Below are 18,542 nucleotides of genomic sequence, written 5' to 3'. Positions count from 1 at the left end.
TCTGCATGTACAGTTGTTCATCTGAGATCACTGCAGTGGTGTAGTAGTGTTCTCCAGAGAAACAGGACCAGTGGAATGTGTGTACTAGTATGTTACGTGTGTGTGTTTGTATCTAATGACATTTATTGTAAGGAACTGGCTCATATGATCATGGAGGCTGAGAAGTTCCAAGATCTAGTCAGGAAGCTGCAGGAGAGCTCTTGCAAGAGCGCGAGCTCCAGGGGAGCGGGTAGGGTAGTCCAGTTCAGGTCCACAGGCCTGAGGACCCTCAGAGAGCCGATGGTGTAAGGTCCAGTCTGAGCCAAGTCCAAGGGCAGGAGACCAATATCCCAGCTCAAAGACAGTCTGCTTTACTCAGTCTGTGGATTCAAATGGTAATCTCATCCAGAAGCACCCTCGCAGACACACCCAGAATAATGTTTAACCAAATATCTGGGTACCCCCTGACCCAGTCAAGTTGACGTAACATCAGCCAACACGAGTGGTCACAGTGAGTGCCCGTAAATACCTCTGATAGTGATGATTCGTCTCCCTGCCAGTTTGTGATGCTGTTTACCAACCTTTTCATGTCATGCAATACAGTTGTATTCTACAAAAAAAGACTTCTGAATTCGTAATGCCACATTTGTCACATAGGACATCTTACAAGCAATAAATTGTTACATCAGAGACCTGGTACAAGTTGAATCTGAAGATAGAACTTGCCTATTTGCTATCTTCCTTAAGCTAACGATTAGAAAAACACTAGCCACATGAGTGAGTGGCTTAAAGGTTAGCTGCCTGCAAGTTTGCTTTAGAGAAACAAGGCTTTGTTTTAGAATAATAAAACTCCATTTTAGATTTATGGCTCATGCTGCTTTTACCCACCGAACATAAGTGAAATATGGGCAGGTTGGATGGTTATTCATTCATGCACTAAGTGTTAATTCTCTGTTGCTATGAAAAAAGGGTTTTATTATTCCATTATTCTTCAAAATAACTGATTTCTACCAAACTTATGGAATAATAAACAGGCCACCTGTTAGTTAAGAAGTAACCCCATCTGGGTCCTTGCCAAGAGATAAACCGTATCGGCACGAACACATCAATTCAGTGACAGCTGAGAGGATTCATTAAATGGCATTTGGTGTGATATTTTTTGTTGCTTTTAAAAAACCAAAGTTTTTCCCATAGCACAGCAGCAGAGTGGCTGTGGTAGTCCCAAAGTGCTGTGGGGAGGGTCCAAAGTCTGTAGCGTCTGCAGGGGTCAGCCCCGACCCCTTTGCTCTCACCACCATGGAACCACTGTGTTGGCACTGGAGACTGCAGCCTAGGAACTGAGGGCTACTCTGGGGAGGACCAGTGGTCCCCAGGGTGCTTTGGGAATGACTCTTAAATTCCTCTGGGCTGTGATTCAGTGAGTTCCTGATAGTTTTGCTGATGAGCATAGATCAGCTCAGCCTGGGTTCCAAAAGTCATTTCTTTCTCAGGGCTGTCTGCCACTGTGAGATCTTCAAAACAGTCTGTTGAGTTGAATTTGTACCTATGTAGACATACAAAATGTTTCAGTGGTAATAATATTGTTCAGTTTGAACATGTGGCATGTGCTCATTGGTTCACTAAGCATTTTAAAAACTCATTTATCTCATTTAAACTTTATGACAGTTCCTGAGATGTTTTTATGCCCGTTGTACGGGTGAGGAAAGTGGGGCTTAAGGAGGTTGGGTTATTTGCCCAAAGCTCACAAGTGACTGAGCTAGGATTTGAGACCAGGTATGTCTGACTCCAGGAGCCTTTTCTTTAAACACTGATCACACTGCCTCCTAGTGGCAACCACAATAGATAGCTATCCTATACAATAAAAGCCTAATATGCTAAGTGTCCAGTCGTCCGTTCAACCAATCAAAGCATAATATACTAATGATATGCTAAGTCCACTCAGCCGCTCTTTATGACGTGCACTGACCACCAGGGGGCAGATGCTCCAACCGGTAGGTTAGCTTGCTGCTGGGGTCCGGAAGATTGGGACTGAGTGAGTCCAGCCAGACACGCCCTGGAGCCCTCCTGCAGTTCCTCCCCCGCTGGCCAACCTCCTGCATCCCTCCCTGGCCCCAATTGTGTACCAGTGGAGTCCCTCCGCCTGGCCTGCACCCTCTCGCAATCCGGGACCCCTTGAGGGATGTTGGAAATCCAGTTTCAGCCCAATCCTGCAGGCCAGGTTGAGGAACTCCACTGGTGCACGAATTTGTGCACCAGGCCTCTAGTCTATCATAATTGCCATAGATAACTTTGAAAGATAGTATAGCAGAGCATGAGTACCATGGGTGCTGATGGCACTAAGGGCCCAGATCTGGAATGGAATCCTGTCCTACCACTTGTAGCTGTAGGAACCTGGCAAGGTATTTGATTTCTCTGAACCTCACTTTCCACACTTAGAAAATGAGTTCTCAAATAATTGTGTATGAAAAGGGAAAGGAAGAAACCAAAGAACAAAAAAACCATCCAAGTCTTCAGTTAGTTGGGGCAGCTGGATGGTGTCCCTGAGACAGGGAGATGATTTACTGAGACAGGGACAATTGGGAGAGGTAATTTTGTGGGAGAAAATCATTTTGAATGTTAAGTTTGAAATGCCTAAAGGGTGTCTAAGTGGCTTTGTCATTGAACTAGATTGTAGGGAATGAATTGATAATGTGTATAAAACTTATCACAGGCCCCGACAAATAGCCTGTGCTCACTATCTTAGGTATTTTTAACAATAGTAAGTAGTGTTACTTTTACAGAATCACCGCTCATTTTAGATGAATACACTTTGTGAAATGTGGTCACTTTTTCTCAATGTCGAACCTGGTTATTTAAGTTCTGGAAAGTATTCAGTGATCAGAATGAGATAGTTTAATAGACTTCTCACTAAATCCTCAGGCCCCTGCTGCTTACAGAAACAGCTTTCTGTCCTGATGTTATATTTCTGATGTGCGAATGTGTTTCAGGAAAAAATAATGTAACTGTACCATGTCACTGTGCTCAGTGGTGTAGTTCTTTGGCTTTGCTGTTACAAATCTCTACTTCTAGAGGGTAGAAATTGAGCTTGATAGCATTCTCATGATATGTGTATAAAGGCCCTCCCTTGGTGTTGCAGAACCTGACTGGTAAGGCTTTTGTGCACTTGAGGCGATTTAACTTAATTTGTTTGAAAGGTATTTTGTCTTCACTGGATAGAATGTCTTTTGTTAATGTTTGATGCCATATTTGAATCCAGGCTAGGGAATGCTCTTTCAACACTGCAGGATACTAAGCGATTCCTCTCAGACTTTTCTATAGCATGGTCATCTCTGGGAGAGACTGAAATTCATGCTTTTATTCCATTTCCAAATTAGAGTTCTAAATTGTGAAAGATGGTTTCGTTCTTAAAAGCAAGTGAGGTCCAATTCAGGGTTCCCTGAGTTCCAACAAAGTTGTCTCTCAAGTATTGAAATTTGGTTGAGTAGAGCTCAGCATACTGTGGAAGTTTTCCTTTGAGCTACATGGGCCTTTCAGATTATTCCAGATGTAATTTAGTCCTACTTAGACGCAACTTTAGAATTTATCAGGAACCTGCTGTGAGACAGTAACCAGTCCACTTACTCATTGCTCAGGAAAACACCATAGTTTTGGCTTGTTCAATAAGGTATTAATTTATTGAGCAATTACTATGTTCCAGACCCAGCTCTGGGTTCTGAATATAGCCATGCAAAGGATATTCACAAGCTTATGTTCATGAGGGAGGAAAATTCATTAACAAATAAAACAAAAGCAATTATAGTGATAAGTGCATTAAGGAAATAAATAGGGTGTCAAGGAAATTGAAGGCCTCTCAGGGGAGGCAACATTTGTTTGAGACCTGAAGAATGAGTCCAGGCCCAGGCAGCATAGAGGGAGGGAATGAGCATTCTAGGAAAATGCTAAGGCAAAGTCCCTGCATGAGAAAAATCTCAGGATATGCTCGGAGTTAGCATAGTTAACAGCCACTGCAGGGAAAGCATAATGAGCAGGCGAATGCAGCATCAAGTGAGGCTTGGGATAGATTACCAGTAATGGCAGGAAGTTGTTTAGGTTTCATTCCAAGTGCAGTGGGAAGCCCTCGAAGGGCTTTGAAGCAAGGGAATGACTTAGTCTTAGTCTATGTAACATTTAGAACAACCACTCTGTCTGCTTTGTGGAAAGTAGACTCAGAAGGGTAAGAGGAAGCAAGACCAGGTAAAAAGCTTTTGTCATCATTCAGATGGAAGATGATGCTTTTGTGGACAGGGCTGGTATCAGTGAAGATGAAAAGATCAAGACAGATAGGTTCAAGATGGTTTTTTGAAATAAGAGGATTTGTTAGCAGACTGCTATGGAAGCCAAGGGACAAGAAGAAATCAAAGATGCCTTTTAGGAAGGCTGAGGAGCTAGGTCAGTGATGGCGAACCTATGTCACCTCTGACACGCGAACTCATTTTTTTGGTTGATTTTTCTTTGTTAAATGGCATTTAAATATATAAAATAAATATCAAAAATATAAATCTTTGTTTTCCTATGGTTGCAAATATCAAAAAATTTCTATATGTGACACGGCACCAGAGTTAGGGTTTTTCAAAATGCTGACACGCCGAGCTCAAAAGGTTCACCATCACTGAGCTAGGTGGTGGTGTTATTTATTGAAATTGCAAAAGTGAGGACAAGAATGGCTTTTGTGGGGTTGGGGGGCAAGTCAGGATTTAGTTTCAGAAATTGAAATACCTTTGAGACCTCCAAGTAGAGGTGTCAAGTAGACTTTGGATATCAATGAGGAGCTCCGAATAGAGGTCTGGGCTGAAGAGATCAATTTAGGAGTCATCAGCAATAGATGGTATATAAAACATATACCCCCACAGCAAGAGTATAAGCAAAGAAGATAGTCCTAAGAGTTTGAATGGGAAAGAAAGCACCAGCAAATAAAGTGGAAATGGAGTCTCCCAGGGTGGCCGGAGGGAAATCGAGAGGGCTTAAGGCCACAGGAGCTGAGAGAGGACACTACTTCAGGAAGGAAGGATTAGTCAGTATGTCATGTGTGACTGAGGTATCCCATAAGGGGAAGAGAGAACATGTCCTTTGTCCACTGGATTTGGCGGCAGGAGGTTGTTGGTGACTTTGTGTAGGCATTTTCCCAGAGGAGGAGATAGAAGCCAAGCTGAGCTGGGTTTAGAAGTAAATGGGAGGTGAGATCATGGAGACAATATGTGCAACAAACAAAACTTGTTTGCGACGATTTGTTGAAAGGAAAGTAGAAAAATGGTAGCTGAATGACGGAGAGAGAACTGGGTTCAGGAGAGCAGGGCTTTGGTTTTGGGTTTTGTTTTTTTAATGAGAAATATTACATATGTATATATTAGAAGTAGTGCTGAGAAAGGGAGGTTAATGACTGATGTAAGAAGGAGGTGACTGAAAGAGTGATGTCCTTGGGAAGGCAAGAGTGGTGGGGATATAAAAGCTGGGCCCATTTTTCAAAGGCCTGCCATTCTGGTCTTAAAGATAAGATTAATTCAAAATACACTGTAGACATGTGCTAGATCCTGTAGTATTGGTTGTGTACGTTCTAATAATGCAGGGGAGCCAGCAGTGGAGGCCAGCTTATTGATAAGGGGTTTTAAGAAGAAAAGGTGGTAACACTCAAGCAGGACCTTGAAGGATGAGCAGAGGTTGAAGAAGGGACAGTCACACTGATGAAGAGAGTGCGTGGGAGCCAGCTGTGCAGACAGGGACTTGTATGAAGAGAGCTCCCCTGATTGGAGGAGAGCTTTCTTATGGAAGGCCTAGTGGGGAAATGTGGATAGTGTCAGCCAAGACCAGATGAGGGCTCTTGAATACCAAGCAAAGGAGACGAGTCGATCCAATAGGAGCTGGCTGTGCACTTGAGCAAACAAAGGGAATGCTGAACATGACTTTGTGGGAGGATGAAAGTCAGAGCTGTACCCAGGTGGCTGGACAAGGAGGGGTTGAGGGGTTGGTTGCTGTATTAAAAGTCTAGATGCGATTCTGTCATCTGGGCTTGAAGTCCCGAGGCCTCAGGCGGGGGTGGCAACAGTGGAAATGGAGAGGTAGTGACAGGTATGAGGAATATTTGGAGGGAAGAACTGATAGGATTTAGTTATCAGTTTGGATATAAAGGACAAAAAAGAAAAGCAGAAGATGACTTCAGGGTCCCCAGACAGAGAGTCTGATGATGTCAGGAATAGTTGGAACTTTTTGAGATTCAGGTAAGCACAAATTGTCCAAAAGGAGCTACAGGATTTTGTAAAAGTCTTGAGATGTCCAGACTGGAGACAGAGTAATTTCCAAACTGAAAGGCACCTGTTCCCTGACTGTCAGCATGGGGGGAGTTGCATTAGCAGGGAGGGTGAGCTCTTCCCTTTCCTGTGGGAATGAGTGAAGAGCTGGGCAAGCAGCAGCCTGCCCTTGGTCTCCAGCTTGGAGAGTGAGCCCCACAGCCCAGCTCTGAGGCAGTGACAGAGACCAGTGCCTAGGGCAGTGATGGCGAACCTTTTGAGCTCGGCGTGTCAGCATTTTGAAAAACCCTAACTTAACTCTGGTGCCGTGTCACATATAGAAATTTTTTGATATTTGCAACTATAGTAAAACAAAGATTTATATTTTTGATATTTATTTTATATATTTAAATGCCATTTAACAAAGAAAAATCAACCAAAAAAATGAGTTCACGTGTCACCTCTGACACGCATGTCATAGCTTCGCCATCACTGGCCTAGGGTCTCCTTTTTTGGCATGGAATTTATTCACACCATTTAATTATTTTAATATGTATTTGCTATCGAATCTGGGAAAATTCATTTATTTATTCAGCCTATCAGAACACTTAGGTTTGGCAGATTATTTTTCAATTTAAAAACCTGCCTATGAAAATAAAAATTCAGCATCTTGTCTTCTTATTCTGTCCCATTTTAAATATTGTAAGTGAAATTGGGAAACAGAATTTGAGCTTTACTTTGTAGGGTATAAGACCTAAGTGTTTCTTAACTTCACCTCCCTATTTGTCTTGGAACTTTGCCTCCCTCTCCTCCTCAAGAGCCTCTTAGTCCTCTCCACAAAGCACCTGCTTCCTTTTGGGTTATTACTCCTAATCTAAAGGGGCTTTCAGGGTCAGAGAAGGTCCTCCCAGGTTGGGGACACCTCCCTCTGAGTCTCACGACAGACTCCACGTCTAAATAGCTCTGTCCGCTGCAGCAGATCCTTACCGCGGCCAGAGAGGATTCAGAGTCCTATCTGGAAGGAAGGGATTGTTACAGTGCCAGAGGAGGGAAAATGCCCAAGTTCTGCTCTCGCCCTTGTGCTGTAAATTCTCAAGGACTCTCTTATTAATCTCCCAGAATCACTGTTGGAAATCCCCATTCCTTTGGAGAGCATGTAGGGTTATCAGATAGTCATTTCTGAGGCCTTCCCGACAAACTAGCTCTGACATTTTGAAAAAAGCTTGAGAATAGAACTGCTGAGTAAATCTCCATTTTAACAGTGTTGTTTTTTTCACTTGATACAAAAGGAATGAGATGTCCCCAGCTGGAGTATCCAGAATTTCTCCTCTCTCTGCGTGTGCACAAGTGCACACAATACATACATATACATGCACACACTTGAGATGCTTTGGGGCCAGGATTCTCTTATGCAGACAGAAGTGCCAGTCATGTACTTCAGAACCAGTGTTCCTTCTCTAAGGTTAGTTTGCTATCACTAAAGAGCAAGTAGAGTTAGATACTGCTTGCCTGGACACTTTTAGACCATGTTGCCTCAGAGAATTTCTAAAGAATTGTCTTTTTTTTTTCTCTTTTCAGAGGGCCAGTTGAGGGTAGATGCCAATATATCTGTGCATCGCCCTGGGGAGCCTTTGGGTGTTCGAACTGAAGTGAAGAATCTCAACAGTGCCAGGTTCTTGGCCAAAGCAATAGGTGAATGTCAGCTGTTACTCCTAATTGTACCTCTCTATGTCCATTATGTATTGCTGTGTAACAAACTACCCCAAACCTTAGTGGCTTGTACAGTAACTTTCAGTTTCCATGGTTTTTTGCACTTGTGCACTGGGTGGTTTTGCTGCTGTCCTGCCTCAGCTCCTTGATGTGACTGTGGAAGCTGGCAGCCCTTTGGGGCCTTGGTGCTGGATGTATGCTAGGCTTCTCTATCCACTTGGTCTTTCTTCATTTGCTTGCCTAGCCTGGGCCTTCTTGTGTGGCCTCGGGGGATTCCAGGGAAGAACTCTTGATAGGCAGCAGTTCTAGACCTGTGGTCAATGGGCCTAGATAGTGGCCCCAGCCCTTTTTCTACCAAGCTGTGTAACCTGCACTGGGTCATTTAATATCTCTGAACCCAAGTTTTCTCAAAAAGGGAGAGAGTAGAGTTTAATAAAAGACCCTTTTAAGCACCATAATTCTATGAAGGCAACAAGAAGAAAATACAGTGTACAGTAGTCCCCCCCTTATCCACAGGGGATATATATTCCAAGACTCCCCATGGATGCCTGTAGCTGTGAATAGTACCCAAACCCTATAGATACTATGTTTTTTTCTATACATACCTATGATTTAATTTATAGATTAGGCACAGTAAGATTAACAATAATAAGTAATACTAAAATAGAATAATTATAACACTATACTATGATAAGTTATATGGATGTGGTGTCAGTCTGTCTTTCTTAAAATATCTTATACAGTACTGTACGCACCCTTGACTTGTGATGATGTGAGATGATACAATGCCTAGTGCAGTGAAAGAGGTGAATGACGTAGGCACTGTGATGTAGCCTTAGGCTACTGTTGACCTTCTGAGGATACATCAGAAGGAGAATCCTCCGCTTTGAGTCATCCTGGGTTATGATGTTCATGGTTGGATGTCAGGAGCACACATTGTCTGAGACTGAGGAAATTTAACCTTGGACTGTGATTGAATTCAGGTATCTGAAACCAGAGAGTGAAACCATGGATAAGGAGGGAGTTGCACAAAGGAAGAATTACTATATATGAGCCTGTTGACTATTTTTTGTTAAAGATTTAAAAAGTTTTTTAAATATTGCTTGGCTGGATGAAAGGAATAAAAACATATGTTACTAAATGACTGTGTTTTTCTTAGACTATGAAATTCAGAGGCAAATCGAAGAACTTGAGAATGGAGGAGAAATTCTGAATGAAACTCGCTCCTTTGATTACAAGCTGGGGTGAGTCTGCATTGACAAACATCTTGAGTGCAACTGGGTGGGACTCCAGTCTGGCTCACCACAGATCAGCCATGTGACTGTGAAAAAGGTGCTTAGCTTCTCTGCAGTTCCATTTCCTCATTAGTAAAGTTAGGAAAATACTGTGTCCTATGAGGTTATAATACACCCCGCAGGGCTGGTAAAAGGTTTAAACTGAACCAGTTACGTAGTGCTTAGTCCTAGGTCCTGGCCCTTCCCTTGCTTCCAGGTTACCTGCTTTGTGGCAAGAATTTTTATTTCCTCAAATTCTATCAGATGAAAACTCTACCAATTTAAGCTAGAGGTAGAAGAAAGTTTAGAGCTGGTCATAGAGGTTCCTTTTTTTGTTTAGATAACATTGACTTTAATTTTCTAAATCAGAAATTTTGCAGTCTTATACTTTTAGCAGAAGATCAAACAAAGTGCAAAAGCCTACACTTAGAGCTGGTTAAAAGCTGGAAGCATTGAAGCAATTTCTTTTTTTTTAATTAGCATTCTAAACATTTTTCTTTTTTAATATTATTTTTTAATGTATTCATAAAATGTCTCCCAAGGAAAGCTGAAGAGCTTGAATCTGCCTGTGTCCCTTATTGACAGGGAATCCCCTCTCTGCGTGTGTGCCAGCCAGTGCCGCATGCAATATTCATTTAATGTTTTCTTACTTAACTATCGTAGATGCACCGTGCCGATGAGAGACAAAGAAGGAAAGCAAGACTACAGGTGATTACTCCCCTTATCAAAACAACTTTGTGTATTTGGGGTTAGGGGCATATTTCAAATCCACCAATAATTTTTAGGAACCACTTTTTGTTATTTCCTGATGGAAAATCTAGACTTCCTCTTTTATTGAATACTGAGAGAAAGAATAGATTCTTAATTGGGTTGCCTTGGAATGACTTATTAGATAGGATTCAACTGTTGGAAGATGCTTGCTCCCTCACTTCTGTGTGAGAGTTGCTGTAATTCAGGGGTGGGGAACCTTTTTTCTGCCAAGGGCCTTTGGATATTTATAACATCATTCACAGGCCATACAAAAGTACCAACTTAAAAATTAGCTTGCTATATTTGGCCGAACCTTTAATTAACTCACCCCTTGTGCCTTGGCAGGGCCAGACCAAATGATTTCCCGTCCCTTGTATGGCCCTTGAGGGCTGGACATTCCCCACCCCTGCTATTTGAACCCAGAGGATGGCAGCTGAGGATGGGGCCTAGCTTGTTCTTATTCCTTCATTCAGTAACAAGTTCAATAAGGCACTGAAGTTCCTTGAGAAGAAATGAAAAAAGAGATGTATATGCTCCTGGCAGTTCCCTTCAAACCTCAGGTGATGCTGTTTAATTGATAAGTTGGACTTAATATGAGATTCAGAAATAAAGCAAGAAATAAAGATATGCTTAAGCTAACTTAAACCTATCATTTATTTCCCCATTGAGTTTAGCTGATTGCAAAGGTTGAAGTTTTACACATCGAAGTTGTTGAGGGTAGCCCACTCTCCTTCATTATGTGCAGAAAGATGTAGTAAGAGCAGCTCCTGCTGTCAGTGAGGGACAAGTGTGGTGTCATGTGGGAAAGAAGCAGCTCATAAACCCTTAGAGTGAACTTCACCTCAAGGACGCCTCTCATGGTGTCTGAATGGCTTTAATTACTGTGACCTTCTGGGTTCAGTCTGTTCTTCTCAAGGACGTTTGTCTTCCAGTGTTGCCCCCATTCTGTATCTGCTGCTTTCTGACCGAGCACGGAATAGAGTTAGAGTTTCGCTAGGGGCTTCAGCTCAGTCCCCAGGTTAATAGACAGGAGTCTCTCTTACCTTCAGAAATCGGATTGATTCATAGCACAGATCTGGCATCAAGGTGACGGGTTGCTTGCACTTCAATCTGTTACCTCAGAGTCACCATTTGTTCTGCGTTTCCTGTATCTGCATAAACCCTTTGACAGGTATAAGCAGAGAGAAAATGATCGATGCTGGAATAATACAGAGGGATTATATGCAGTGGTGCAGCTTTCACATTTTTAAAAAAATTAACAATTTTTAGAGCAGTCTTAGGTTTATTGCAGAGTTGAATGGAATTACAGAGTGCCTGTATGTTCCATGATATGTACCACATACCATGTACTTGTCCTTTCCCCCATAGTTTTCTCCTGCATATATATGGAATGTGGTACATTTGTTATAATCAATGAACTGAAATTGATACCTTATTATTAACTAAAATTCATAGTTTACATTAGGGTTCACTCTTTATGTTGGACATTCTGTGGTTTTGGACAAATGTATAATGACATGTATCCACCCTTACAGTGTCATACATAGTTTCACTGTCCTAAAAATCCTATCTGTACTTAACTCACCCCTCCTTCCCTCTCTCCCCTCCATTCATTGCTTCTGCTTCTCAAGAAAATGTTTTCTTATTCTTTGACTTTTCATTAATTACACAACTACAAAAAATAGTGAAAATTTTAAAAGGGGGGAAAGTCATCTTTCTCCCTAATAAGTTGTTCTTGTTTGCTCATATGTCTTCATGAATATACTAGAGGCCCAGTGCAGAAATCCGTGCACGGGTAGGGTCCCTAGTGGCTGCCAGCCGCCAGCCGGGGCCTCCCTTCCCCTGCTGCTGGCTGCTGGCCAGGGCCTTCCTTCATTCGCGCCACCCCCTGGTGGTCAGCACACATCATAGCGAGTGATGGAACTCCCAGTTGGTCGAACTCCCGAGGGGACACTTTGCATATTAGGCTTTTATATATAGATAGATACTTTATCCACGAGCATACATCACAGCATGGCATGAACAGTGCTGTGCCTCTTTCACTCGTCACTAGTTCATAAGCATGGGAATCAGCAGGGTTGGTGTTTCTAGCTGTGGTTTACACTTGTGCACAGATTGGTTCCCAGGAAACAAGGGGCCAATGTTGATATTGTAAGATAATAGAAAATATATGCAGGTGACATGGCCTCTCTATACAGAAACTTTCCTATGGATAATTGGGTTTTTCTTATCAAACTAAATACATCAGTGCCAGACCCTGTATCCTTTCTACCTAGGTTTATTCCCGAGCCCAACCTGCCTCCCCTGCTACTCTACGACTCAGCCTCTCTGCCTGCTGGCGCGGACCCACAGCAAGTGATCAATATCGACCAGCTTCGAGAGCAGCTCCCTGAGCTCCCCAGTGTGACCCGGGAGAAGCTCGTCCAGCAGTATGGGATGCTGCCGGAACACAGCCTCACCTTACTGGTAGGTGCTGATCAGAGGCTTGAATAAGCCCAGCTCAGCAGCAGTTGGGGAAGGCTGTACAGTGGGCTCTGATGGAGCGGGCGGATTGCCTCCGTTGTACGAAAGATGCTCCTGGGCAGAACAAGGCATGATAACCTTCGCTCACACCCCTTAATGATAACTGCGCCTCATCAAACCGGAGGTATAACCTCCGACCTCATGTCTCCTGTGTAGAAAGGAGCAGCTGCTCAGAGCAGCAGTGGAGGCTTCTTGAAGAGCAATGTTATGGGCGAGCGTTTTCCCCTGTGTCTGTAGGACAGAAGAAAATCCATGTATAGAGTTTCCAGCAGTATCGAACCATGACAGGGCCTGGCAGGAAGTTAGGTTCTCAAAACCCAGCCAGTTGTTTTACCAAGTATAGAAGAAAACATTTATTCTACACGACATGCTGAAAACTCTGACTAAAAATATCGGTCCTTTGAGGCTTGACGATGCGTCTGAAAGAGGCATGAGAGAATCTGACACCATTGAGGTCTGTGTAGGGATTTGCCCATCCTTTTCACGGCTACTTGGGGCTTTGCAGTCTTCTTCGTCATGGCAACATGAAAGTGATCCGGCACCAGTGAGTATAGCGTCCTGTCACAGTTGTCTTCTTGTCTGTCGGGGAGGAAGCAGAGCATTCTGTTGCTGCTTCTTTTAGGGACCAGGTGTATGCCACACTTATCTTTTGGGGCAGCAGAATCTATCGAAATTCTGGATTTTTGCAATTTAATTGACCAATAATAAATATCTGGGGATGTTAGGATATACACATTTCTATGTAAATTTATACAGTTCAGTAACAGCAACCAGCCATTTCTGATGCAAGGTAGGCAATCAAATGTTTGTTGAATGAATGATTTTTCTCTTTATTGTCTATAAATCAGTTAATTTGACAAGAATCTACAGTGTCATGTGAAAACTCCTTTTTTACTACCAATAATGATTAGGCATGATCTTTTTTTTTTTTTTTTCACTCCATAGGCATAGTTGAGCATTGTTTCTTTTAGGCTGCCTGTATATTTTACTCCTGCCTCTGTGGCCCCTATGTCGCTGCATTTTGATTATTTATTGGCGTGTCTTGCTCAGCACCTTGAAGGCAAGGACGGTTGCATCCTTACCCTCCCCGTCCCTCAGCACTGGTGAGCACAGCAGCAGTGCCTAAAGCCACATCTGTGTATGAGTCTGTTAGTCAGCATCTCGTACAGAACACCTTTCACTTGCATTTTTCCTGAGTTGATTTAACAGAACTGAGATTCAGTCTTTCACATATTCCCCACCATCTTGATCACTTGACTTTTCAGAAAAAAACTAAATTCCCAGAATAAAAACGAAATGCTAAATTTCCATCCTGCATTTTCTGACGTATTGCCAAATTCTGTAGGGGATTGGAGGACAAGGGCCAAAGCTACTCAACCTGCAGACATCAGTTATCTCTCACCACTTGGCGTCCTGCCAGGTGGACAGAGGCCACTACTGGAGGTAGTGAATGATGAACCTGGGTTTTTGGCCATGTTTTTTCCAAGACTGTGATTTCAGAGAAGAATCCACTTACTATTCTACTATTTGCGGGTATCAGCTTCTTCATGAGAGAAGTGAAAGGACCCTTCTGCATCTCCTCTCGAGACTATGGCTTATTCTCTGAGGCACTGTCTGAAAGCAGATGCTCCCTCCAGAGAGCATCTCCATAGGATTGTCACCCTCCGCCTCTGAGGAGCATGCTATGTGTTCTCCGAGGGCAGGACATTTTCATACTCCTGTTTGTGTCCCTGCCTCTCCTCGTGTGTCCTTCCTGGTGCTGGAACCCAGGAGTCCTTGAGTAAATGTTTGCTGAGGGGTGCCAAGTCTGTTTTCATAGTGGAAGGCCCCTTTAGGGAAACTTACCTTTGATCTGTTTAACTCAACACTTCATTAGCATCTCCTATGTAACAGGTACTGAGCCAGAGCCAAAGTTTCAAAAAAAGATGTTTTCTTTGCTTTCCAAGAGCTTATTTATGGGCACACACTACAGGTACCCAACCCCTGGGGCAGGTTGCATAATATAATGTATAATGTGGAAGGGAACCTGGAGGAGGTGGCGATTGCCTTGATTAGGACAAAAGGGGAAAACCTCAAGAAGATGATGATTTCTTGAGCCATTTTTGAAGGGACTCATTTTTTGATATCTTAAAAATATGCATATTTTTATAGCTTGAAAATAGCATGAGGTGATTTGGGTTTTTTAAGGGCTGTTACTTGAAATCTTCAAGATGGGGAAGAAGAGAACTTGATAGGAATGGAAAGAGAATGATTCAGACAAATTAGGCATCCTGAGCTCTTTATGACTTTGTAATCATTGGAAGCTGAGTTACTCATAACATATCCGACAATGATATGATCGTGTTTTTCTCTGCCTTCATCAGAAACACAACAGATTGCTGAGAAGGGCAGATGCACAAATCTAATGAACCATCTTTTCAATTTAAAGAGTGCCCAGGAGTATTCATTAAGTAAATAGCAGTGGTGGAGGTGTGCTTTGCAGAGCTTCAGCTGCATGCTCCCTGCCTTCCCGTTGCTTATTAAATTAAGCATTGAATACATACCCACCCCACACACATGCCTTACCCACAAATAATAACTTCAGAATTTAACTCTAGTCTTTAATTTATCTTGTCATTTTACTGTGAGATAAGCACTGAATTATTTATGGTTAACTTATCCTTGATATTTATAGAATTCCAGTATTGTATCTCAACATCCAGCCAATGGCTGCACATAGTAGGCACTCATTGGATATTTGTTCAGTGAGGGGAGGATGGATGAACAAATGCATGGGATACTAGAACAGGGTTCATGAAAGTCCCAGGAGAAGTAGTGTTTCTGGTAAAAGCACCCATTTCCAAAGGTCAGATGCATAAGCCACTCTTTTGACAACCAGCAAATTGTGGCATGATACCTGTGTCACTGAACTCTGGTGAGGAGAACTGGATTGCCACTTCATGCCACCTGAGACAGGTAGAAGTCACTTGGTCTCTCTGACTCATTTTTTGAACTGGTTTCATTAGGACATGAAATCAAGTCTACATTCTGATTTTCTCCTTTAAAGCCCCCTGATATTCCCCTCCCAACAGAAACCTGTCTTACTTTTTAGGTGACTGGAGGAAAAAATAGTATCTTGCTCCACCAGAAACTTTACCCTAGTTAGCTAACCTTGCTTGCCTAACTTAGGTCAAACTGCCTTGATTTCTGACCTCATTTGTAAGGACTCAGGAGTAGAAATGTGGAAGCTGAGATTCAGGTATTAGAAAAGGAAAGTTCTAATAGCATAGCAAGCCTTTCTCTGAGTCAGTATATCCAAGAGTAATTATTAGAATGATCGAGATTATATGCATGTGCATTTTTCTTGGCAAACAATCCCAGGATGATCTCTATGGGGGCATCTCTTCCTAAACTCTGCCTTCCCTGACTCAGCGAATGCAAACAAATTGCAGTCATCTGCCTAAGCAGCACATAAAGTAGGCTGTTCACTTACAGTCCAGTCTGCATTTTACAGCGGCCCACTTTTTAATCTACCCCACAACATCCCTCTTAGGTGCATAGAGTTGTTCCACCCATTCTACAAGTGAGGAGACATCACCTCTGTGGCTGAGTATAAAGCATTAAGTAACTTTCCCAAGCCTGTGGGGGAGCCAGGGTCAGACCGGGGTCAGACCAGCTGACTTCAGGGCCCAGGCTCTTCATCTGTAAGCCCTACTGCCTGCCTGTACGCATAATGTGCCACATGCAAATAGAGATAATGTTTCAAGTTGTTTGCAGTTTTAGATCACTTAATAGAGAAAATAGAATTTTTACTCTTGTCAGCATTAATACTGTGTCAGTCCCACTAAAGCTTCATGAAGCACAGTCATAAAACATCAGTTCATTTCAAACTTTGACCACCCCTCTTGTTTTTCAAGATAATAAATAGAAAGTGCTGTCTACTAAGTTTAGTGAAAATCAGTCAACTCCAAAGAAAAGCAGAAAGTATGTCCACTTTTCAAGTAGAAAGCTTCAGTCAGAATAGAAATGCAAGCTTTCCTATGCAGCTCTATTTGTTTTCTAAACTTTCTGCATTAGGTACTTGGCTCCTTCTGACTGAATCATCAAGAAGGGTCCAGGTAGGGCCAAGTGTATGGGGCTTGTGGATTTTGTGGGATGATCTTGCCTAGAGCCTCAAGTTACGCAGCTCGGCCATGTGAGGAATGATACAAAGTCACGGTGACTGGCTGTGAATGAAATTGATAGGCAGAAAAATTTCAGGCTCCTCTGTTGTGGGAGGAATGGTATAACATCCCCAACTTAGTGTTTTTTGAGAGCCTGCTGTACTTGTCACATTCCCTTGCTGTTGTCAACCGAGAGCTTTTATCTTTTCCATGTTGCTTTTAACTCCTGGGTAGCCCTACAAGGCAGTAGATTAAAACACCAACTAAGAGACAGACAGTCTTGATTCTAGGTCTCCTGTCTGACACTAGGAGCTGGGAGGGTTCTACAGAGGTAACTGGAGCTGAAAGAGGAAGGGGATGACTTGCTTACCCCGAAGATGATAGACACAGCAGAACCTCACTGAATCTTAAAAAAAAAAAAAAAAAAAAAAAGTCTAAATACAGCCAAGCAAACTCCCAAGGATATGCTGCCAGAGCAAAGAATGCTGCTAACACACTGAGAACCATGCAGGGCAGATGCCAAGAAAAGCCCAGCATGGCCCAGGGAGGCTGTAGGAAAACATGATGGGGCCATTCACATCGGGGGCCTGTGCTGCCACACATGTGTGCCTGTCCTCGTATGCATCCTCAAGATGTGTAGGAGTCTTTAAACAACTTCATTTTCCCCAGCTGGTTATTCCCCGTTTAAAGTCATAATCCTTTGTTTCTGACATCATAGAAAAGGTTAAGGTGTCTCCAAGGGACAAAGAAACAGCAGTGATATCATGACTATGGTGAATTGTTAAATGGATTGTTTTCCAAGAATTTTGTTTTGAGTCTCTAGTAAGCTTGAAATGGCCTGGTTTTCTTTCTGGATAAATTGCCTATAAAATAATTTCCCTTGGTAAATGTCTGTATATTCCATAGGCAGTGCTACTTTAAAGCTAATAGTTTGAAAAAGCATCTGAAACCATATTGACTGGTTTTAGACTGCCCAAACTTACGAGGAGCAAATACTCACCCTCTAACTCCTGATGAAGGAAATTTCATTTGCTCAACATTGTCACCCACCATGTTTCAGCTCCGTGCAATTTTCGAAATTGATTTAATTCTTCATCTTAAAACATCGCATCCAGTGCTTGCCAGTTTTGGGTGCTTTCACAGTTAGTCTATGCACTGTGAAAAATAACCAATATTTTGTTCTGGTAAAGTTGAATAAAAAGATGTATCTTCCACACAGCCAGCATGGGTCAGTGGTTGAGCATTGACCTATGAACCAGGAGGTCACGTTTCGATTACCAGTCAGGGCATATGCCCAGGTTGCGGGCTCGATCCTCAGTGTGGGTGTGCAGGAGGCAGCCGATCAATGGTTCTCTCTCATTATTCATGTTTCTATCTCTCTCTTCCTCTCCCTTCCTCTATGAAGTAAATAAATCGATACATATTTTAAAAAGATGCATTTTCTAACTTCACTCCCTGCAAAACCAGCAGTTCATTTCAGATGTAAGTGATAGGGCTTCCATAGATAAGGACCTGGGCTCAGAGACATTTGATCCTCAAGGACTGCCCACTGGGGCAAAGTGCAGGGAGGAGTGAAGGTCCCGAGTGCCCAACCTCGGGAACTCGGGTGCTCTGTCCTTAATCCATTCTGAAGCCTGATTTCCTGTTTGTGCAATAATTTCCTTTGGGGGCAGTAAACAGAAGGCTGCTGTTCAGTAGCACAGACTCCCTCCATTTGGGCCCACTGGGCAACAGTGACTTTAAGGACATTGAAATGTGATTACAGTCAGAATTGATTGCTCAACAACATGGTTTTGTGTCCCATTCTTGCAGATGTAGTCATCTAATTATGCCTGTCTGATGTCGATTTTTATTTCCTGAATTACAGAGATTTTGATTATACAAGGGCAAGTCTTATTTCCAAG

The 18,542-nt window shown here is 42.7% G+C and overlaps 1 protein-coding gene and 1 long non-coding RNA gene across 2 annotated transcripts in view; one reads left to right on the top strand and one right to left on the bottom strand.

Moving 5' to 3' along the window:
* The window catches only part of GATB (glutamyl-tRNA amidotransferase subunit B), a 79,902-nt gene that overhangs the window by 30,561 nt on the left and 30,799 nt on the right, over positions 1-18,542 (top strand). Inside the window, exons 6-9 of the mRNA XM_036313920.1 lie at positions 7,818-7,931; positions 9,109-9,193; positions 9,887-9,931; positions 12,250-12,439. Coding sequence (XP_036169813.1) covers positions 7,818-7,931; positions 9,109-9,193; positions 9,887-9,931; positions 12,250-12,439 — 434 coding nt within the window. The remainder of the gene's footprint in view (positions 1-7,817; positions 7,932-9,108; positions 9,194-9,886; positions 9,932-12,249; positions 12,440-18,542) is intronic.
* LOC118658406 lies at positions 1,020-12,254 on the bottom strand. Its single transcript, XR_004968312.1, has 3 exons — positions 11,017-12,254; positions 8,705-8,936; positions 1,020-1,522 (listed from the first exon to the last, which is right to left on the bottom strand). It is a non-coding gene; the product is annotated as an uncharacterized LOC118658406 (long non-coding RNA).

Source organism: Myotis myotis, unplaced genomic scaffold (genome assembly GCF_014108235.1).
Source record: "Myotis myotis isolate mMyoMyo1 unplaced genomic scaffold, mMyoMyo1.p scaffold_m19_p_6, whole genome shotgun sequence".
Taxonomy (NCBI): Eukaryota; Metazoa; Chordata; class Mammalia; order Chiroptera; family Vespertilionidae; genus Myotis; species Myotis myotis.
The sequence above is the reverse complement of the archived record's forward strand: the minus strand, read 5'-3'. Positions and strand labels throughout refer to the sequence as shown.